Source organism: Nothobranchius furzeri, chromosome 1, assembly GCF_043380555.1.
Source record: "Nothobranchius furzeri strain GRZ-AD chromosome 1, NfurGRZ-RIMD1, whole genome shotgun sequence".
Taxonomy (NCBI): Eukaryota; Metazoa; Chordata; class Actinopteri; order Cyprinodontiformes; family Nothobranchiidae; genus Nothobranchius; species Nothobranchius furzeri.
Window position 1 is genome coordinate 40,950,306 of NC_091741.1, and position 22,709 is coordinate 40,973,014.

General features: G+C 43.3%; 2 protein-coding genes and 1 long non-coding RNA gene across 4 annotated transcripts in view; 2 read left to right on the top strand and 1 right to left on the bottom strand.

Annotated features, from left to right (window-relative positions):
- The first annotated feature begins 366 nt into the window (after positions 1-366).
- myf5 (myogenic factor 5) lies at positions 367-2,323 on the top strand. The gene is made up of 3 exons (XM_015961082.3): positions 367-932; positions 1,655-1,727; positions 1,923-2,323. Exons 1-3 carry the CDS (start codon positions 480-482, stop codon positions 2,117-2,119), a joined length of 723 nt encoding a protein of 240 aa, XP_015816568.1. The 5' UTR covers positions 367-479; the 3' UTR covers positions 2,120-2,323.
- Positions 2,324-5,484: 3,161 nt separating this feature from the next.
- On the top strand, positions 5,485-7,409 carry LOC139070801 (uncharacterized). The gene is made up of 3 exons (XR_011521253.1): positions 5,485-5,995; positions 6,119-6,324; positions 6,775-7,409. It is a non-coding gene; the product is annotated as an uncharacterized lncRNA (long non-coding RNA).
- Positions 7,410-10,651: 3,242 nt separating this feature from the next.
- The window catches only part of lin7a (lin-7 homolog A (C. elegans)), a 58,599-nt gene continuing 46,541 nt past the window's right edge, over positions 10,652-22,709 (bottom strand). The window contains exons 4-6 of one of the 2 annotated variants that reach the window (XM_054739780.2): positions 20,870-21,079; positions 20,435-20,646; positions 10,652-13,070 (exon numbers count right to left, since the gene is read on the bottom strand). In XM_054739780.2, the coding sequence (XP_054595755.1) occupies positions 13,052-13,070; positions 20,435-20,646; positions 20,870-21,079 (441 nt within the window). In that variant the 3' untranslated portion in view covers positions 10,652-13,051. Of the gene's footprint in view, positions 13,071-20,430; positions 20,647-20,869; positions 21,080-22,709 lie in introns of both variants that reach the window. The other variant, XM_054739781.2, reaches the window with a different exon arrangement.

Sequence of the window (22,709 nt, forward strand, 5' to 3'; positions counted from 1 at the left end):
CTCTCTGTTGTAATTATGTCTCCATAACAAAGTGTCATCTCAGTGGTGGGGGCCCAAAACCCGGCCGCTTACAGATGCAACCGGCAAAAACACAAGACTCTGGTTCTTTTTTAACCCCTTGACCACAAACTCCTGAAACATTCACTGTGACCTCGGCAGAGAAGGGCCGGAGAAAATGGGGATGAGTTGGAAAACGCCAGTAAGTGCAGATGTGAGAAACTCTGCAGGGTACTGGGGGGGTAGGGATGGGGCAGGGAGGGAGCTGATCTAACTCCAGCCTGCCTTCTGGCTGGGCCAATGGGCCATGGTAATTAGATCCGGCCAATGTAGGCCCTGGGCTTTAGCCAGGGGGCATATAAGGGGGGCCTGGGGCAACAGACCCCTCATATCACTCAGAGGTCTCCTCTCTTTCACCCAGCACCTTTACCCTCCTTCCTTCCTTTGTGCTCGTCCGTTCAGACTCACTTCTTCACCAAGCCATGGACGTCTTCTCGCCATCGCAGGTCTACTTTGACAGAGCGTGCGCTTCGTCTCCAGACAGCCTGGAGTTTGGTCCCACCATGGAGCTCGCCGGCTCTGAGGAAGACGAGCACGTCCGAGTTCCTGGAGCCCCCCATCAGCCCGGACATTGCCTCCAGTGGGCTTGCAAGGCCTGCAAGCGCAAGTCCAGTTTTGTGGACCGCAGGCGGGCCGCCACCATGCGCGAGCGTCGGCGGCTGAAGAAAGTCAACCATGCCTTTGAGGCCTTGAGGCGCTGCACCTCGGCCAACCCCAGCCAGCGCCTGCCCAAGGTGGAGATCCTGCGCAACGCCATCCAGTACATCGAGAGCCTGCAGGATCTTCTGCGAGAACAGGTGGAGAACTTTTACGGCCTACCCGGAGAGAGCAGCTCTGAGCCGGGGAGCCCGCTGTCCAGCTGCTCTGATGGCATGGTAAGACCTCTAATCCTCATGTTCAAACTCTCTAAGCAAACATCTGGTTGAGCTGAAGCCCACAGCTGCTAGATACGCCTGTGAACCCAAGACTTCATCAGTTAAAGAGGGCGGGAGTGCTTCCTGCCAGCAGAGCTGTGCATAATCCTGTAAACAATCATCTGATCTGCAGCCTGGAGAGTTTTTAGTCTGATTTTGTTCCGTACTTCCTGTTTGATGGTTCGTCTTTGACCGTATCTCAGACAACAGAGTAACATAATTCAGCCTTCCCACCACTGAACGCTGCATCGCACCAATAAACCAAACTAAATCCACCTCACTGAAAAACCCGGGCGCTTTTCTGCATTCCATCCTGACTGCATGCTCGGCACCGCTGCCAGGATTTTCTGCAGATTTACTCAGAGAAAGTGTCATCTTGCACAAACTGGTGTTGCTTCCACTGATACAATCGATTCGCCACGCTAGGATTCGGCCGGGAAGGGGGGGTTTGGAGGAGCGGGGAGCGTGCACCGCCACTTTGACTTTAAGATGGATGTGAAATAAAGAAGCCAATAACTTTGGAATTTGGGATTTATTGGCCTGTCCTGACTGACATGAAGACTCGTTTTGTAGTACTTTTTCCTGCCTCGGTCCGTTTGATGTTTGCGTTAACGTGTTCTGTTGGTGTGTTTTTGTAAGTTGCAGCGGTGCGAGGGTAAATTTGATCTCTCGTGTTCTTACAGGCTGGAGGCAACAGTCCTGTGTGGCAGCAGCTGAATGCAAACTACACACACAGCTATTCCTATGGGAAGAACGGTGAGAGCCTCTGATGTGAACGTGTCGGTGAAATATTCTGTGTCTGTTTTCCTCTGGAGGTCACACAGAAACCAGATTTAGAAGAGAGAAATTTTACAAATTTGCAGCTTTTTCTTCATTTTTAGTCAATTAAGATGCTTGAGAGCTAAAACTATCCCTAAAAAGTGATGTGAATGTCTCATTTTCATGTTTCAGAGAGTTTGGATGACAAACCAATGGGCACCTCCAGCTTGGAGTGCCTGTCCAGCATCGTGGACCGCCTGTCCACGGTGGAGTCCAGCTGTGGACCTTCTGCCCTGAGAGACATGGCCACCTTCTCCCCCGGCAGCTCCGACTCTCAGCCGCGCACACCCGAGAGCCCCGGAACCAGGCCCGTGTACCACGTCCTGTGAAGCAGGGCCCTCGCTCTGATGTCATCAGACGCCAGCTGCGCTTGCAACCAAACCACGGGAAGCAGCTTTCATGCGACGCAACAACCATCGTTAAATACTGTACATGAGACTGTAAATATGTAAAATAAGGCCTGTTTATTCCCCACATGCTTTAACGCTCCACTGAACATATTTGATGCAGTGCTGAATTATTCATAAATGATTATATTTAAACAAATTTTGACACTCCTTTGTTTTGATTGTTGGTTATTTTTATGTTTTTGTTCAAAATAGTTGAAAAGTTAAATTTATTTCTTGAATTCATGCGTTTCTTTTCCATGAAGTTTCCTTTTTGAGCCAAATAAAGCCGAAAGATGGTTCATCAGTCTAATCGCTGACAGCAGACACAATCATTAGCATGATGATAAATTGGAGTCTGTTGCAGATTTCAAAATAAAAGCGCAGGTTATTTATTATGTCCTCATCTTGGCTGTAAAGGGATCACATCAGAGGTCAGCTGATAATATTTATCATTTTGCTGCAAATTCACGTGGAACTTTGTGAATTGTAGGTTTTTAGGATGAATCAACCAACAAATGCAAACATTTAAGTGATCTTTGAGCTTCTCTGTGTTTTGACGTGTTGCTGTGTGTTTTCCCACTTTTCTCCACCTGTTTGTCCTTTCCTACCAAATGTGAGTCATCATTAACACCTTTGATTGCACCATCAACACCCATGTGGAGAACAGATGGCCTCTAATAGTACTTATTATCGCGTGGCTGAGGAAGAGGAGGAGGGTGGTGGGGTTGTTACGTGTGTTTTTACGTCTGTGCTGCAAGAAAACTGTGTTTTTTTATAGTTTATAAATCATTGAGAATATGGAAATAAAATGTGATTTTTGTTATTTTAGAAGTTTTCTCATCATTCATTCATTCTGAGGTTTTTCTTGTAAAATACATTTGGACACGTCGGTTCAAACACACCCAAACAAGTAGAAAAACACCAAAAGGATGAGTGACAAAGCCGTTAACGCACCGTAGATCTAAAACAGCCAGATTTGTGCAGCTGCTAATTCTTTCCAATGACACGGATTTAAACGTGTTTATTTTGATTAATCAAGAAATTAAACTTCTAATAAACTCTATTAAATTGATTCCATCTTTGATTTAGTCAACATTAGTTTATCATTAAATGTTTAGGAAATCCAGCTAAAATAGTGTAACTCTTGGCTAGAATGCAAAATTTCATACAATAAACAAAAACAACAACAAAAAACACATTTTAGTATAAAAAAAACCACTAAAGAGATGTTTTCACAAATTGAAGTGTAAAATTTTGTGTTAGTGGAAAATAAATCTGATTTATTAACAAACATAAGAATTTATGACACTTATAGAAGGAAGTGGAGAAGAGGAGAAAGATCAAATCTACAGAACAGGAAAAAAAACGACTAAAATCATCATTATAGAAACAAATAAAATCATTTAAATGGTCAAAGTTTGAGAATATTTTCAAATTAGGATAAATGTTTGCATTAAAATGTTATTTAGAGACTTTTATTATTTTATTTGTTGATTATGAGAGGTAATTAAATTAACCAATTTGTTTTTTATAGTTTAGATTCAAACACAATAACTTGTATTAATAACAAACTCAAACGTTTCAATAAAACTAAAATGATTCCCAAAGTGTCTCTTTTTCTTTTTTTTAAATGTATTTTTCTGCTTTAATTGTTTTATTTTAAAATGAAGACAAAGTTTGCTGCTGTGGGTACTGTAGTACTCTGTGAAGCCACAAGAGAGAGGTGTTTCGTGTGCATCCCACATTAACCCTCCCGGGCTCTAAATAAGTTTAGATAAAAGGACAAACAACTAAATCCTTCAGGGGTACTTCTGAGTTAAAAAAATGCTCATGAAATACGTACATGGAGTAACCAGGTAGGTAGGTTTTAACGTAGCACATCTGCAACGCCTGCCTCCAGAGGGTTCATGCAGCACAGGGTCTGTTTAGCTCACAGTTTTGGAGTTTGGAGGCAGATTAGCTCCAAAAGTCCCAAAGAAATCCTGACGTGTCTGATAACACTCCTCTCGTGTTGCTCTGCGGTTCCCAGGATGCGTTTAACTCAGATCCACTGAAACAGCTCCAAGGCAACATGCTGCCAAGTAGAGCTGAGAGACTTCGGGTGGGAACTGTTAACGTTAACTCATTTAAATATAACACTTTTGTTGATAAAAGCTCCTGTTTTCGTTTATTATTATCACAAATTAACTTGTGAGGTTTGTGTTGTGTGTCATCTTCTGTCATGCTCAATGGCAAAAACTTTATTCTGACACCCAAAAGATTCAATATCAAAATAGTTTGTTGTGAATATTTTACGTCTTTTATCTTAAAATACTAACAATGACATTTGGGTTTATGAGCTTTAACACTTTTGTAGATGTTTCACCTTTCATCTGGATTAGATCTTTGTCTCCCCTCCCCCTGCCACGCCTGGTGTGGAGTGCGGCGCCTTGGTCCGCCTGGGTTGTGGCTCCCAGGTCAGGGAGTTTAAGATTTTTGGCATCTGCCTGACCCATCCGGTGGCTGCCTGGTGGGGTCTGGGTCCCTGGGCTCTGCTGGGTCCACGGTGGGGGTGGTCGCCCCTGGGTCCCGGCTCAGCCGGCTAGAGGGTGGGAGGCTGCGGGCGAGCCTGTGGGCTTGCCGTCGATATCTCCCGGGACTCTTTTGGCTGCTGGTTGTGGCCCCCCCGGGGCGATCCTCTGCGCCTCTCGAGGGGGGCGGGGGCTTTTCTGGTCGCAGTCTCCCTGGGATTCCTGTGCTCTGGCGCAGCTCCTGGATCTCTGGGACTTGGAGCTCCCTCCATCTCCTGCAGATCTTTAGGGGGCAGATCTGTGGCCCCTCACACTCTCTATTGGACGCTCCTATAGAGAAACCTTACATAAACAAGCGCGTGTACACACACAGGTGCTCACATGGTGCTCTCATAAGTATGGACTTGGGCACGTTCAACACGTCTTAAGGCTGTCGTTGCCACTAAATGCACTGTGATTTATTATCGTGTGATTGTTCAGTTAAACAATGTTGATGATATATTTCTTCAAGTTGACGCAGTGATAGCTTGATCTTGTTGTATTGTTGTTGTGCCCCCTTTATTTTCTTTTGTTTTTGTTTTTCATTTCTTCTCTCTTTCTGCAGTTCTAGAACCAGACTCTTGTTCATGATTGTTCATTTTTGTTTAAGGTAACGCTGCTTTTATTTTGATATTAAGACAGCAGTGGCGGCTGGCCAGTAGAGGGCGATAGGGCGCCACCCTCCCAGTTTTCCCCAGTGTTTTTAATTTTTATTTAAAAAAATAAATAAATAAAATTAACAATAATCACATTCTAAGTTAATTGTGTGTTTTGTAACAAAAACAAATCATATATTTATATATCTATATTGATGAGAAGCTCTCTGCCGAGCGGTGGAGGCGACAGAAAGGCTGTACGCTGTTTTTGAATCGCCCAAACTGCACTGAACCAGCCGACCAATTGCTGACAAGAAAATCAAACGGTAGGAATGGGAATGTATCCAATCAGCGTCGATGTTGTTTCAGAAGCATGATGGGCAATAGAGCTACTGCCAAAGGCTTTCGTTGGTGTTCGGTAGAACTCGGCAGAGTCGTTTTTGGTCGTATGTACAGTCTATGGTCGTGACCATAGGTCGTGACGCAGATGTAACATGGACGCCGCCTGTGACTACAACCAGCATGGATACTGGATCTCAGCAGCCACTGAATTCAGTTCGGTCTCTTCTCCAGTATCCGTTGGAGAGGAGAACTATCGTGGAAAAACAATGTCAAAGAGCTTGGACCAGATTAGCCCGACGTAAAGATAAGCCAGCAGGACAAGGAGAGAGGTAAACTGTACACACGAGGCTTCTCCTGAAATTGGTACACCAGGAAGGCTTGGCTAGCTGGATGCAATCACGCTAATGTGTTATTTTGCTTTCCGTGTTTGTTATTCAAAACGGCTGGGACAGATAAGGCATGGATGAGTCAGGAGTTACAGACATGAAACATTTTTCTGAGAAGGTGAAGAAACACGAGTCATCCCGGGCACACATGGACAACAACACGGTGAAGCTAGCCATGCTAGGCAGAGCTAACATTGCCATGCAGCTCGACGAGGGAAACGAAGAAACGGAGGACGTTTGGACAGGGAGAACAACAGCAGCTGGGTGCAGAGGTAAGCTGTACATTACATTTCTGTGAACAAGACAATCAGAATCAAAAATCCTTGGTTGTCCCACAAACCGGGACATTTGTTTAATAACATGTTTAATGTGGAATAACTGTAAAAACTCATTTCAACACGCATACTTATTATACATATTTAATCACGTAAATGTGTATTTCATGTAAATTTGTACATACATCAATCTGATTCCATTTTACTTGTTACACTTCTGCTGCAGCAAACAAATTTCCCAGCTTTTGGGACAATTAAACATTTCTGATTCTCATTTAGATGTTTTTACCTCAAATGTAAAAACATCTGATTGAGAATCAGAAATGTTTATTGTCCCAAAAACTGGGAAATATGACATTTGTAAGAGGATACTGATGACATTATTTCCTATGAAAGTGTTTCCTATGTACTTATCTGTTGTTTTTTATTTATTTATCTACTTTAAAGAGGATTAAGACTTTCCTTGAGGAACACCATGACACAGGATGGGCTGAATGCTCTTGCCATGCTCTCCATGGAAAAAAAAGCTTGTCCCAAACATTCCTGACTTCAATAAAAAGGTCATCGAGAGCTTTGCCACTCAGAAGGACAGAAGGGCAAAATTTCTGTACAAATGAGGTAACACACACACACACACACACACACACACACACACACACACACACACAAATGCATCCACTTGATCTTTGTATAAAGTTGACCTTGGCACAACACTCCAGAAATATTTAACAGTGTAAATTTCTGGCATTTTGTCTATGTGGTGTTTACTACCATTACTGTAACAGTGACCTGCTCATAATTTTTCGTGTTCACTCAAATGTTGAAATTAAACAAAATGTTTTTGTTACTTGCCTCTTGCATTGCCTATTTACCATTTATGGTCGTGTTATTTTATGTGCAATTTAATGCAGTATTTTTCAACCTTGGTCCGCAAGGCAGCGTGCCAATAGTCAGACACACCTGGATTAATCAGTTTGTCCAATGATGTAAGACAGGGAATAAAAGAGCTGCGCTTAATTCAGGAAATAGTGAAGTTGTGCACAAAGCTCAGAAAGCACAAGTTTGTTTTAAAAAAAAAAGCACAGCCCCACCAAAAATATTTTTCACCAGCCGCCACTGTGAGACAGGTATTTAATATTTAGAGGGACTGTGAAGTCACACACAGTTAAGCCGGGCGTACACTGTGCGACTTTTTCACTTTTTTGAGCCGATTTTCCAGTCGTGCGAGAATCCACGACATCGGGGTGAGTTTTGCGCCGAGCGGTCGTGCAGTGTACAGGGGGTTACGAGAGGCGATTAACACCACGTGACCAGCTGCCGATCAGCAGTCATGAGGTCGCACGGACTTCTGGAGTGTTTGATATTTTGCTCGTCCCTCGTGAGGGTATCGCACTGTTGAAGCGGCGCTGCGAGCAGCTGCGACCCAAAAAGTATCAGAACCGCGCACGGCGCATGCGCAATCCTGCATCAACGCCGCTCGCTATTTCCTTAATAACACACGTTGTTCGTTTTTGCTTCTACACGTTTTTTTTTACTCACAAAGCTTGTCTAGAAAGCATGTTTGTCGTGTTCATGTCAAATTAAACTGATCACAAAACACAGATTTACTTTCTTTATTTCGTCTCATCCAACCCCCATAAATCCCTGTGTGTGCTCCTGCAGCACTCCCGAAGGACAACAGGCAAAACAAGACAAAAAAGTCTGACGTGTTGAGTAAAAACTGCTATTTTTAGCACATTTTTAGGGCCGACATGTTGCTACCAGACGTACAGTGTGACCAGTCAGGTCGCATGCGAGAACTGGGTCGTGCAGTGTGAGCGCATGACTCGTGAGATCTGCCCTGCGAGGAAGTCGTACAGTTTGAGCTGAAACTGAGTGCTACGAGTGAAAAAGTCACACAGTGTACGCCCGGCTTAACACACAGCAAAGTATACAGGTTACATGCAATTAACAATAACAGGCAACTTTACATTTTTTTTTTCTCATATTAAACGCTAGATACGAACTTTCTCCTCTGCCATTCAAAGCGGTTTGCATCACAATGCATTGTGGGATACTGTGCCGGTGTTCTGAGAAAACGTCCTACTTTGGCAAAACGTCCTACCCGTAGGCGAATTTCACGGTGTTTTACATGACACAAACCCTATCCCTCACCCTAACCAAAGAAAAGAAGTACTAATACTTACTACTTATCTATTTTCCAGCAAATATGACAACGGAGTAGCATTTCCCTTTTGTGTTGTGCGCATGTTTGCGCATGCTCAGTAACAACGGGAAGGACGGTTTACCGGGTAGGAGAAATTCTCAGAACACCGGCCAAGTCCAAAGAAGGATGCATCAAATGCATCCTTGATATACTGAGCAGAGTAAAAACACCTCCAGGAGCTCAAAAGCATACTTGCATGAAAGCGTTCTTATGATTGGAGCAGTACTTGGGCATACGATGATGTTTCACAAGAACGCGAGTACAAAAGTGCAGACAAGTAGGCATATTGAGAAACGGCTCAGGTAAACATCCTTCTGCATCTAATCAAAAGAATTATTCAAGCACAATAGGGCCTAACGACATCAACAACTCATCAGGGGTAGAGAGGAGGGATATTCATAGGCAGTTTCAGCTTGTTAAAGTGACAATGTGTAGTTTTTACCATTAATCTCTGGAAATATCCATCAAAATGTTGTTGAAAATTAATTACAAGATGCCCAGTTGATGAAAAATATTGGCAGTTTCACAACATATAACCATAAAAATACATGGGAGCGAGCCTGGGGCCCAATCTCAATGCTCACACTTATGCCCTTCATTTGGGCATTCCTGGCCAGGGATGCGAGTGCGTAGGTTGTCCCAGTTCTCAAGTGCGGAAGTTGACCATGCCACCATTGCACCCTTAATCAGCACTTCACCCAAGTCCGCAGCGATGTGGACCTCGAGCAAGGGTATTACCCACAAGTCATTGCTGCAGGAGGAAAGGCTCAAGTTCCTTTTCTGAAAATGTGTATTTTCTAATGAAATTAGTTCATTTTAGGATGATTATTTGATGCTCTAAACGTTTTAGACAAAGCAGCAATGAAGTAAAATGTATTTCAAATAATTGCTTTATTGTTTGTTTGAAAGTTGTTAATAAAGGCTTTTGAAAAAAGTTTCACAGCGACCAGCATTACGGCATGTGTTGAGATCGATGACGCAACGCTCCCTGTCTCAATTTGGCAATTATTTGCACACTTGTGTGCTACGCACTCGAACCCTACTGCACACTTTCTCCAAGTGCACTTTGCTGAAGTCCGCAGGGCGCATTGGGCCTAAGTCACAAGGCGACGCCATACTGGATGACATGCTTCCTTTTATGGAAGCCCATGAGGACAAAACACATTTACTGATTTGTAAAAAATGGTTCCAAAGCTTTCACCATTCATAAATGTTGTTTTACACATTTACCTCTTCACTCATTGCCAGTGATGAAAGGGAATCTGATGTTCTTGTTATTTAGCTGGAGGTTGTGCTCCCAGGGATTTTTGACCCTAATGGCCATCCGTTGGTACGGTCTTACTTGAACACAAAAGTTATGCTTGCTTGCAATCATTTCAGTATACTGCCCCCTATCACCAGGGAAGCTATGCACTGTCCCTTTATGCACCATTGGACAGTTACAGCTTAGAAGCTTGACTCTCCCATCTTCCAGTCAGAATTAACCCGTTTGGATTACCATGACCTGGATGAGGAGAACCTTGAAGCCTGTAACTCAGTTTTCTACAAAAACAAACTCTTAATTCTGAGGGTCAAGTAGACTTTGTGGCTCTAAGTAGTATTTAGTAAAACTGGTTCTTTCTGTCTCGTGATTTTGGACGTTAGAATAAAAAGACTTTGTTTTTCCATCATTTATGAGACAGAAGTTTGTTGCCAACTCTAACGCTCTCATTCTGTCCCTGCGGGTTCCTCTGCGTGGTGCACGGTTTCGGGTTGCTCCAGGTTAGCCTGAAGCTCTACCACAGCTCGTACCACCTTAAGAATAGAACGTTCTCTCCTCGTTTCTCCTCCTGAACAGCATCTTGACAGTTTTGTGTTTTATTGGTAACAGGACAAACTGTTCAAGAGGGAATCCAAAGTCTTCGATGAATCAATCATCCCTGAGATTTTTAAGTGTCTGATTGCTGCTTTGAAACAACAGGATCCAGGTCTTTTTACTTTATTGAACTAGTTTCCTAATATTGTGTGTGTGTGTTTTTTAAATCTGTTTAGTTGTTCACAATTCTGTGAAAAATTCAGGGTTAAAAAAACTCAAGAAAGAAAATGTACTTGAAAAATGAGTCAAGAAAACAGTCACTGTACACAAGCACATAGATTTATTAATACAAATATAGTATGTATAACAATTGCATATCAACGGTTTGCTGTCTTCTTGTCACGGGGAGTCCTTGGGTGTTTCTCAATGTCAAGGCGCCTGGCCTTGTGAGGCGATGTCTTGCAAGAACAGGCGCCTTGCTTACGAGGACACTACGAGGACACGAGGACACTGCCCTTCCTTGGTCAAAGAAAACGGTTAAATGGAACAGACTTGCATCATACGAGCGCAGCTTCCACGGCAGTCACGTAACGTCATGTGACACGGGAAATAACGTTATATTTTATACGTATTCGTTTCAATATAAATGTATAACGAGCCTTTTACATTTTAAATTGTGTATGTGTTTGTTAAATAAAAAATATAAGTGAGTTACAACCCGCTAGCCACCGAAGCTGCAACTACCAAGCAACTAACCAACCATAGATAATTTCTTTGGATCTAAAAAAAAACATTTTCAAATTAGCTGACTTACTTTTAAACTTGAAAATTGTCCCGAAGTAGCTGCCGGCTTCTGATCCGCCGTTCTTTTGAAAATACCGCGGTGTATTCTGGGTAATTTTTGGCCAAGACTAGGCTACAAAACACCTCCCGTGTGTCCTTGCTCAGCTAGCTAAACGGCTAACAAACGGAGAACACACGCCTCGGTAGAACATGAACATTGGAACCCATTGGAACACGTCTTGGCGGTTCCTGATCAGAATCAGAATCAGCTTTATTGCCAGTGATCCAGCGTCCCAAAGCATAGGAACTTGACTCCGCAGCACATCCTGACCAAAGTCACACACACACACACACACACACACACACACACACACACACACACACACACACACACGTAGACAAAACAGATACAGGCAGACCACGAGAGCAGCCATAACGGCGCTCTGATGATGTGTCTCCTAGGCAACCGGGGCGGGGCCAAGACATCAAGGCAAGGTTCCTTGACATTGAGAAACACCCCTGGACTATTAGCATCAAAACGGAGTCAATTAGGAAAAAAGTCATTAAAGATACAAAAAAGCTCTTTAATGTTTTATTCTTTTAACTGGAGGAAGAAAAATATTTGAGATAAAACCTGAGCTTTAAGCTCACTTAACACAAAGCTGTGGCATTAAGTGAGCTTCAACGCCAGCAGGTTATTTCGGCAATGACCTCATCGTATAAAGCAGATCAATGGAAAGCTTTAATCTGGATTATTTCCACGAGAATGTGAGTTTGTGACTGTTCTTTTACACAGTCTGTTCACTAAGGGGAGAAAAACATTACGTTTTGTTTTCTGATTGGGCTTCAAGGTTTTGGAACTGAATAAAAGATAATATCAAAGATTTCACCGGTTAGCAAAATAAAAACAAAATCTCGCAAACAGGAAGTGCTCAGCAGCAAAGACAAAAACCAAAATAAACTCAGATCAGGTGGAAAGCTTTAAATTTGGGCATGTTTGTTCAGGAGAAAAGATTTAATTTAAACAAAACAACGAACAAAATATCAAACTTTCCTCTCACTTCAGAAAAATAATTCAAAATAAATGTCCATGAAACAAAGCTAGGAAATGATGTCAAGAATCTGAACAGAGTTTAAATGACAATCTGTTTATCTGAGAATAAATAAATATCAGATGATGATAAAACTCTTAATATACAATATTCTAAAAAACATGCTTTGAGCATAATTCTATTTAATTTAATGCAAATAAAAGTCAAAGACATTCTTTTTATAATAGTAACAGGACACATTTAGCATCTCTGCAGAGTGAAATAATCTCTAATATATTCTCTACATAAAATGTCCTTGAATTAAATGAATAAATATCTCTAATAGTGACCTTGATTAAACTTTAATCATACATGTTGTTGATAATCTCTTTAAACGGCATAGATTTGGACTCGAAAGCTGCCAGAACTTTGAGTTAAACTCGATATTCTCTACAGTGAATTACGTGAAATAAAGTCGGTGTGATCGGGAGCTCAGTGGCCAACTGTAAAAACCCAAGAATGTGTTATTGCTACACCTACAGGATAGAAAATTATTTTCTTGCTACAGTTTCGAAGGTAAAAAAGAGTTTATCCAAAAAAAGGACCGGAAACCAAAGGATCATTCATACGAGACACCAGCACCAGTTGAAGAATCAATAGAAACACCACTTCACAAACAATATCTATGGGGAAAAAGGCAAAGGAAGGAGGAAGCAGTAAAAATGGGGAGGGAGCTTTAACCGAAACTCACAGAAAAGAAGAGAAACCATAAAAGGAAGGTTAAACTAAGCACCAATTTCAAATTCTCTCTTTGCTCGATGATCGGTGAAGGCTGGAAGGGAGGACGAGGATGTAAAAAAGTCCACCTGTTGGTTTCCAATACATGGAGATCCACCCGAAAGTGCTCCTTTACTTCTTCTGGAACAACCTGCAGATCAGAGAAAAAACAAGAAAACAATCTGAGGGCATTGTCATCACGCTCGCTCACAGATGGTGTAAAACGCCAGCTCGTTACTGTTGCTTCGCTGCAGCAGGCGTGTTTCCATCATCGACATATATACTGGACAATTCATTTCCATAGGCTCCAATAACACGTTTTTGTGCCAAAATGGGAGGTGGCCACCACCGCCATTTTGACCGTGTCACAGGTTCCGTCAAGCCCAGACAATTCCACGAAAGGGAAGAGAGGTGGAGCTGAGGGTGGGGCTGTAAGGCTGGGATCAACTGACGACACCCGGTCGAACTAGCTACAAGCTAACCTAAAGCTAACCCAGGGCTAATGCGGAGGTGGGAGCTAAGCTAACGGAGGTAGCAACCTAGCTACAACCGGAGTTAACTGTGCACAACACCAGAGCTTCTAAGTCAGAGATACGCCGGGCTGACCGCTGAGTAAAACCGGGTGGAACACAGAGGTCTCCCGAAAGCTGCTGAAAGCCGGCAGTCCGCGCAGCAGACAAGAGATGCGCCGAGCTGTGGGGAGGGGAGAACCGGGTGGAAAACATCGGTCTCCTGAGAGCTCCACAAGCCGATAGTGGGAACCCAGCTCCACCAACATGTTACATTTCAACCCATTTTCTAAAGTGAAGCATTATGTTAAATGCACTGGGTTTTACCCTATTACATTTAAATTTCATGGTTAAACAGTACATGTTAAAATCTAAGCTCAGCTCGGCAGTGACCTAAAATACATAAATATAATTTTACTTACAGAAAAAAATGAAGTGGAGACTCCTTGGGCGCTCTATTAGTGCAATTAATACCACAGCAAGTCATTTTGTCCAACAATTTCACAAAAAATATCCAAAAAAGAATACACAAACACAGAGACTCAAAATCCCGGAACAGTTTCCAGGCCAGACCGAGGCTCAACTGAGGCCTTTCCACGGAGCTAGCTCTGTGGTCACGTGGGTCTGATGCTCATTAATTATACAGAATTTTAGGCTTTTAATACACTTAAACAGAAGAGAGAGAAAAAATTCACCCCCCTCAGAGTTGTCATGAGTGTAAACTAGAACATTTAAACCAAAAACAAGTTTTGGTACCAGGCTATAAACATGTTTATTTCTGCTGTGAAATTGGTATTTTTAACATGGGAGTCAATGAGGATTTGCTCGCTTCTGACACCAGCCCCCAGCGGATGAGGGTGGAACTGCAATTTTTGGTACTTCCGGGTTGGGCTCAAATTTTGAGCGGCATTATGGGGGCTTGGTTTCCATTGTCAGACCCGTCAGGGGAGAGTGGCCGGGAGATTCGATGGCCTGGTCCTCTCAGACCTTTAAGGACTTTGCTCAGTCATCAGTGAGTGATGTCACTGATCAGCGCCAAAAAGCACCCACAGGAACATTAAAAGGTTTATTCTGTTTTCCTTCTGGGATCAATAAAGTATCTTTGAATTGAATTGAAGTATGGCACCTGAATCCATTCAGAGGACCGGGAGAGCTGCTGTGTGATGTAAAATGTTGTGTTCAATGACCGGCAGAGGCTCGTTTTTTTTACAGCACTTTGTGAGACAAGAAAGCGCTGTGAATTGTGTTGTTGTGGGGGAATTCCACCATGTTTTTCGGTGTTGGAAGCTTATTTGCTACTCAAGCAACTCTTCTAATGTTACTAATGCCAGTTGTGTTAGACGACGTCTGCTGATGTTCATCTCCTACCAAGTCCACATAATTCGGGTCCGGATATGAAGCAAAACAGGAAGTGACAAAAATTGCAGTTCCACCCTCATCCACTAGGGGCGGGTGTCAGAAGCGAGCACATCCTCATTGACTCCCATGTTAAAAATACCAATTTCACAGCAGAAATAAACATGTTTACAGCCTGGTACCAAAACATGTTTTTGGTTTAAATGATCTAGTTTATACTCATGACAACTCTGAGGGGGGTGAATTTTTTTCTCACTCTTCTGTTTAAGTGTATTAAACGCCTACAATTCTGTATAATTAATGAGCATCAGACCCACGTGACCACAGAGCTAGCTCCGTGGAAAGGCCTCAGTAGAGCCTCGGTCTGGCCTGGAAACTGTTCCAGGATTTTGAGTCTCTGTGTTTGTGTATTCTTGTTTGGATATTATTTGTGCAATTGTTGGACAAAATGACTTGCTGTGGCATTAATTGCACTAATAGAGCGTCCAAGGAGTCTTCACTTCATTTATTTGGTAAGTAAAATTATATTCATGTATTTTAGGTCACTGCCGAGCAGAGCCGGATTAATGCAAAGGCAAAGCAGGCACATGCCTAGGGCCTGATTGGCTGGATGGGGCCCAGATGAGAGGGACGAAATTAAAAATAAATAAATTAAAATAAAATGTACAAATGTCCAATGATAGAATTTGTGGATAGGACTCCTATCTAACGTACAACACATGACTTATTTTGGCATACAAGCAACCAATTTGTAACCAAAGACTTCTAAGTAAAATGTGAATTAACTTTTATTAGTAACTTTGGTAAGTTTCAGATTTCATTTCATAAAATGACATTGATGGAGGGGGGTGGTGGTGGTGGTGGTGGTGGGGGGGGGGGGGGGCGGCAAAAAATGCAGCCTGCCTAGTGTAGTCCATTTATTTAATCCGGCTCTGCTGCCGAGCTGAGCTTAGATTTTAACATGTACTGTTTAACCATGAAATTTAAATGTAATAGGGTAAAACCCAGTGCATTTAACATGATGCTGCACTTTAGAAAATGGGTTGAAATATAACATGTTGGTGGAGCTGGGTTCCCACTATCGGTACGGTCCCCTCCCCTCAGCGGCAGCTCGGCACATGTCTGACCGCAGAGGAGCCTGTCTGCTGCCGGCTTGTGGAGCTCTCGGGAGACCTCACTGTTCCACCCGGTTTTACTCAGCGGTCAGCCCAGCGCATCTCTGACTCAGAAGCTCTGGTGTTGTGCACAGTTAACTCCGGTTGTAGCTAGGTTGCTACCTCCATTAGCTTAGCTCCTACCTCCGCGTTAGCTTTGAGTTAGCTTGAAGCTACATCGCTTCAGTTCGACGGGTGTCGTCATTTGATCCCAGCCTTACAGCCCCACCCTCAGCTCCACCTCTTTTCCCTTTTTTGGAATTGTCTGGGCTTGACGGAACCTGTGACACGGTCAAAATGGCGGTGGTGGGAACCTCCCATTTTGGCACAAAAATTTATAATTGGAGCCTATGGAAACGCATTGTCCAGTATATATGTTGATGTCTCCTACTGAGTTTCAACCAGTCAACGTGAGTTAACCAAAGGTTCCACTCAGCTACTCCGCCGGGTCGTTACGAGTACTCCTGTTCGGGTACTTCGAACATTCCTGAAAACGGCCAATCGCCCGTCCGGGTGAAGTGGCGGCTTGCCGGGAAGTTCCGGTAGTGGAAACATGCCTATTGTTGCATCGGGTACGACAACGATAACCCTGAATCCTGCAGATTAGGGAGATATCAGAGGCCCTGTTATGTTTTACCTCAAACCTTCTCAGTGGCCTAGTAGTAGCGTGTCCACCCTGGGATTAGGAGATGAAGGTTCAAATCCTGGTCGGGTCATACCAAAGACCTTAAAAAATTAAGACATTTGGGGATTAAACCACCAAATAGTTCCCAAACGCAGTCACAGCTGCAGCCCAGTGGGGATGGGTCAGATGCGGGGATGAGTTTCACCAGAGAGATGATGATGACTGATGGGATTTTCACTTTAAAGGCACACACATTTGCTTGCTTTTAGCAGCCAAAATGTCCGTTTGGTGGAACCAAAAGCAAAAATTATCTCCTCGCTGTGCGTTTGTCTTTTTAAACACCTTAATCTAACAGCTAAAATGTCTCCCAGCCTTCATTAGTGTCTACACAAGTGATTCAGCACTAAATTAAACAAATCAGCTGTGTTCATGATGTAAAATATGCAAGAAACATGCTGGAAGCAGGCTGCAGTGCCAGGTATGTCAGATCCACTTTTCTCTAAGTCCAACTGACTGGACCGTCACTCTGAAGTTGCAAATGCGGTGTTCTGGCCACAGGGGGCGGTGGGGGTCTGAGTGACATTTCATTAACCCGGGCTATTCAATTCCAGGCCTCAAGGGCCGGTATCCGGCACGTTTTAGTTTTGAACCCTGCTTCAACACACCAGGCTTTTACAGAGCCTGATGAGCTGCTGCACAGGTGTTGGACCAGAGAAATCACTAAAACGCGTTGGATACAGCCCTCGAGGCCTGGAATTGAATAGCCCTGCTATAAAGAGTTATTTTAGCACATACTGGCTCAAGAAAACGATTTAAAATTGGGAAAAAGTGGCACAGTATGGCTTTGAAAGGTTTTCTGCAGCAAAAGAGTGAATTTTCTCTGCTTAGCTTAAAGTTTCGCTCCATCCGTGCTTCGGCTTGAAACACTGAAGGTTGAAGCGACTTACCTGCGGAGCTGGAGTCACAGATGTAATCAGCTTCAACCTGAATAATTCATGACCCCGATAAGAAAATCACCAGCAGAACACACAAGGAGCAGTAGTGTTGGTGTAAAGACCAACGGCTGCTGCTGCTCAGTTTGCAACAAAAAAACGGTTTATGTTGGGAAGGATAGTGAGTTTGAACTCGAGCTGACAAAAGTGCTTACGAGGCAAAAAACAAAGCACAGTGAATAAAAGCTTAAAGGTAGAGCAGAACACACTGTCTTTATTTCCTGCTTCTGGATGTTTATGTTTGCACAACTTTACACTTTCAGCAGCTTCAAGGGGAGGGACGTCAAAGAGTGTCAAAATAAATCCCATTTATTGGAGAAGGAAGGAGAGAATAGATATCAAAATAAGAAAAAGAGCCGTTTTTTATGAAGTAAACCCCCTCAACAACAGGAACAGCTGCAGGCAAACTTTGCTTAAAGATTTTTATTTTTACAGGAAAAACCTTTTAGGGATTAATATAATGACACCTGGATCTTTAAAAAGCTTCATTCTGGATTTTTCGGTTAACATTTTGATTCATAATCAACCCGACTGGACAAACATGTATTGTATTTGTGTAGATGAGTCTTTTTTGGCTGTAAAATGTGAGTTTTTGGATGATCGGCGTATATAATGATAGAAAACACACCTTTGTCTACTTCTGTTGTAAAGAAGTTATGTCGGCCATGTTGGAAAATTGAAGCCATGATACTTTTTTACACGACTGATCACAACTAAATGTGTTTAGATATGCAGCAGCAAGAAAAGTAGATGAACTGAAGTCATCACCTGGAACAAAGGAAAATTCTGCTTTACATGAAGGAGGCTGGAGATAAAACATGTTCTGAAACCAACCACTAGGGGTCATCTGTTTCCTTTTTGCTTCAACTTCTAAATACTAATTTGCTATTTAGCTAATTAACATTCACGGTTGATGGCTTGAACACTACTGCTCCTACTGGCCACTGGTGGTATTACACTTTAGGGATAGTTTCTGGCCCATTAAATAAATGATGACATTAATGTTATATTTAGTTTGTAGATTTGAAGACTTTAAAGGGAATAAAAGTAAAACAGATGAGCTGGCCCTGCTCCTTATTTAATAGGGTGCCTAAGTCACTTCCGCATCATGGGTCCCCGGAAGAACGAAAAAATGAACGCAAGTCAGTGGGGCTAAAAACGCTATTTTCTAATCCGCTTGTTTTGTGACATGGATTTCACACATGATGTCCGTGAATTTTAAAGGCCCATTTTGATGCCAAGAACGGGCTTATTTTCGAACGGGGGGAACAATATTTTAGGTTTTGTGTGAAAATAAGTCCAGAACTACAAATGTGCTTCACGAAAGTGATGTCATTGAACCAGACACGGAGAAAACTGAGGGAAAAGGGTTGTAAGTTCAGCAAACATCCCACAGTAGGAAATAACCACCATGAATCTGGTCATGTGGTAAGTAGCAGCCACTTTGTGGAGAGGAGATTATGTGGTGATGTCACATGTGCGACCTGCCGATTTCTACTTTGTAGTCATGCTAATTATGAACTTTTACAAGCTAACAAATCTCAAAGTACGTGACTGGCGTGATCGAAACACCCATCATTACTTTTCATTTAAATTGCAGTACAACACATGAGCGATCCAGGGAGTAAGGCACAGCGGGCTAAAAAATTGCATTTTTAGCCCCGTTGACTTGCATTCATTTTTTTTCGTTCTTCCGGGGACCCATGATGCGGAAGTGACGAATGTGTTTCTCTAAGCCGAGGAACCTTGCCTTGATGTCTTGGCCCCGCTCCGGTTGCCTAGGAGATACGCCATCAGGAGCTGCCAAGATGTGTTCCAGTGTTCATGTTCTACCGATGCATGTGCTCTCCGTTTGTTAGCCGTTTAGCTAGCTGAGCGAGGATACACGGGAGGTGTCTTGTAGCCTAGCCTTGGTCAAAAATTACCCAGAATACACCGCGGTATTTTCCAAAGGACGGTGGATCAGAAGCCGGCAGCTACTTCAGGGACAATTTTCAAGTTTAAAAGTAAGTCAGCTAATTTAAAATGTTTTTTTAGATCCAAAGAAGTTATCGATGGTTGGTTAATTTCTCATTAGTTGCAGCTTTGGTGGCTAGCGGGTAGTAACTCACTTATATATTCAATTTAATAAACATATACACAATTTAAAAAGTAAAAGGCTCGTTATATATTTATACTGAAACTTATATGTATAAAATATAATGTTGTCTCCCGTGACGTTACGTGACCACCGTGGAAGCCGCGGTCACGTGATGCAAGTCTGCTACATTTAACCGTTTTCATTGACCAAGGAAGGACAGTGTCCTCGTAAGCAAGGCGCCTTGACATTGAGAAACACCATTAGGCTCCCTATGTGGATGCTTTCTCTTTACAACTTGCCTCAACTGAAGTTGCTTTTGGACTCAAGATCTTTATCTCACTCTGGTAGTTTCACCCATGGACGTAATTTTTTGGGGGGGACAGAGGGGACATGTCCCCCCCACTTTTTCCAAAGTCAAGTTTTGACCCCTGCACTTTTTACCATCCGAAAACAATATTACGCTTTATTAAATTGACACTGGTTGAGCTCTAGGACCAAGCGGAAAGCAACCGTTTGTGTTGAAGCCTGTTTCCCCTTAGAACATATTATAAAGACCCCCCCCCCCCCCCCCACTTCTAAAGTGAAAATTACGTCCTTGGTTTCACCAACATGGACACGATTGTCTGGGCAGAACCAAGAGATGTTCTGACAGGAGAAGAGAGATGTGGAGCGTGTCCATTTGATAATTCCTTAAACTAAAAATGGTTGCAGGAATGGCATAGCCTAGAAAAAGTGATGGAGGCTAATGTTTGCCTTCCTGCAACCCCCCACCCTTAAAGTCATGAAGCGCCTAACCTACGACATGTGGTTCTGCTGAGACGGCAGGTTCTGCTGCTGCTGCTGCTGCATGAGGAGCTGCTGCTGCTGACGCCGCCGGGCCGTCCGGAGCTTCTCGAAGCGGGCCTCCATCTCCTCCAGCACCTTGGGGGTGTAGCGAACCACCAGCTTCACGCTATCCTTGGCCGCTTTCAGCAGCTCCACCGCTTTCTCGTGGTGTTCTCCTTCTACGCTCTGCAGGGCAGGAGAGAGAGAGAGAGAGAGAGAGTGAGAGAGAGAGGAAGTCATGGTGAGGAGATATTAATTCATTCATGATGATCAGATCAAAGGGAAAGCTTCTTACTCAGGATGAGAGCAACATTTCGACCTTCATACAGAAGCTCTGACTGCTGACTCACATATCAGACCTGAGATCAAACATCCTTCATTCTGCACGGTCTGGTTGGACGTCACCTACCACACCGTTGACAGACAACAGCTGATCCCCTCGCTTTAGGCCTCCATGCCTTTCAGCCACGCCTCCAGGAATGATGCGAGAGATGTAAATGGGGGAGTTCTGCTCCTTGCCACCCATCACGTTGAAGCCAAGCCCTTCCTCCGTCTTGGGAAGCTCAACCACCCGAGGGTGAGAGTGACCTTCGCTGGCTGCGAAGGCTGCAACCGTGGCCTGCAGAAAGAAAATTTGAAATTCCCTTCAAAGATCTTCCCTTTTTTTTTTTTTTTGCATTCAAACAAATATTACAAAGCGTCAGCACCGTCTTGTTTCTGCAAAGCGACAGAAATTAGTCAGGGCCGAGGATTTCGCCTCCATGTGAGAAGTTTCTGGTTCTCAGTGCGGATGGATTAACACATCCAAGTTCACACCGCTGGAGCAGCCAGACAGCTTTCCCTTCATTATCTCCACCAGCTGTGGGGTTTCTTTGAACCACAAGCTCAGAACAAAGCACCAAGGAGCTTTTAAAGCCCAGCTTAGGGAAGCTAATGGCAGACGAACAACGAAAGAGACACTCGGTTCCCACTTTTTTATAGATGTGCTTGCATCAAGTTAGCATCATTCATCAGAGATGATGCGGATCTAACATGGAAGGAGCTGTAACAGAGGAGAGTATGAAACCTTGCAGACGTGCATCCATTTTTCCTCAAGAAAATCCGACTCTGCCTCCAAGCGGCTCCTCTTTCTCAACATTCACATGACAAGTGCCCTTTCTCCTTCTTCTCTCCTCTGTTCTTTGCCCTCTCTTCTTCTGCTCGGTGTCTGACTGTAAAGGCGGCTCCTCAGCATGCATGCCGTCGCCTCACAGGCCTCGCAGCACATCGACCTTCACAACTTTATCTGGGTCTCTGCAAACAAAAACATCATCTGGCAGATGGCCGGCGCCTCTCAGACACAGGAGGGATTTGAAAATGAAAGGCTAGCTGGGGGAAACCACACACACTCTTCATGTGACGGCTCAGCATATCCAGTCACTTTATTATGTTTCCATTCTCTTGGTGGGAAATTGATTAAATTGGGGAGGCGATCAAAGCGCTAAAAGCAAATCTCGACTGTCAGGAGATTTAGCATCTCATTACTTAAAACACTTGAGAGGGAGATCAACTCAAACGTGATCAACGAAAGCTTAATTTTCACTCATTGCTTGGAGTGAAAAGGGTTTATTGAGGCTGTAACAATTCCGGGGTTTTCTAGTCCTCATTTTAAAGATGCACATTTTAAGAATGAAGTAAGAATGACATCCTGTGGCCAAACGTGGTTACTGCAGGCCACTTTTCTGAGCAAACTGTTACTTTACCCGTGACTCTGAGTGAGTTTCACGGCTGTCGGCAGTTACAGATCAGCATCAGAAGACGAGTGAAGACGAGATATCACAGTAAGTTGATAAGTGGAAAAATGCATTGTCACATCTGGTGTGACAATGACAAGGGAGCACTTACTACACTTACTACGGTAAAGTGTCCTCGGCAGTAGAGGAAGTTTAGTTGTTTGCCTTCTCGCTGTTAGCTCGCTGTTATAGTTCTGAACGACTCATTAAATGAAGAAAGACGCCACCGTTGACTCATAATTCACTTTACACACACGTCACTGTATTATTGAGATTTTGGTGATTGAAAAAGTACCTTGAGATGTTTTTACAGCCAACTAGTTGCCTCTAATTCCCTGTTACCATCGTTAGCTTAACATTAGCATCTGGACTACTTCACCAGATATTACAGTAAAACATAAATACGTCGTGGCTTATAAGGGTCCAAGAAATAACTTCTGGCTTGCTCCTGTTTACTGGCTTCAGTTCTTTAAATGA

Bases quoted from the DNA above. Each gene is read 5' to 3' on its own strand.
- myf5 (XM_015961082.3), top strand. From the start codon at position 480: ATGGACGTCTTCTCGCCATCGCAGGTCTACTTTGACAGAGCGTGCGCT. The intron at 933-1,654 runs GTAAGACCTCTA...GTGTTCTTACAG, and splicing joins CCAGCTGCTCTGATGGCATG to GCTGGAGGCAACAGTCCTGT. The intron at 1,728-1,922 runs GTGAGAGCCTCT...TTCATGTTTCAG, and splicing joins CTATTCCTATGGGAAGAACG to AGAGTTTGGATGACAAACCA.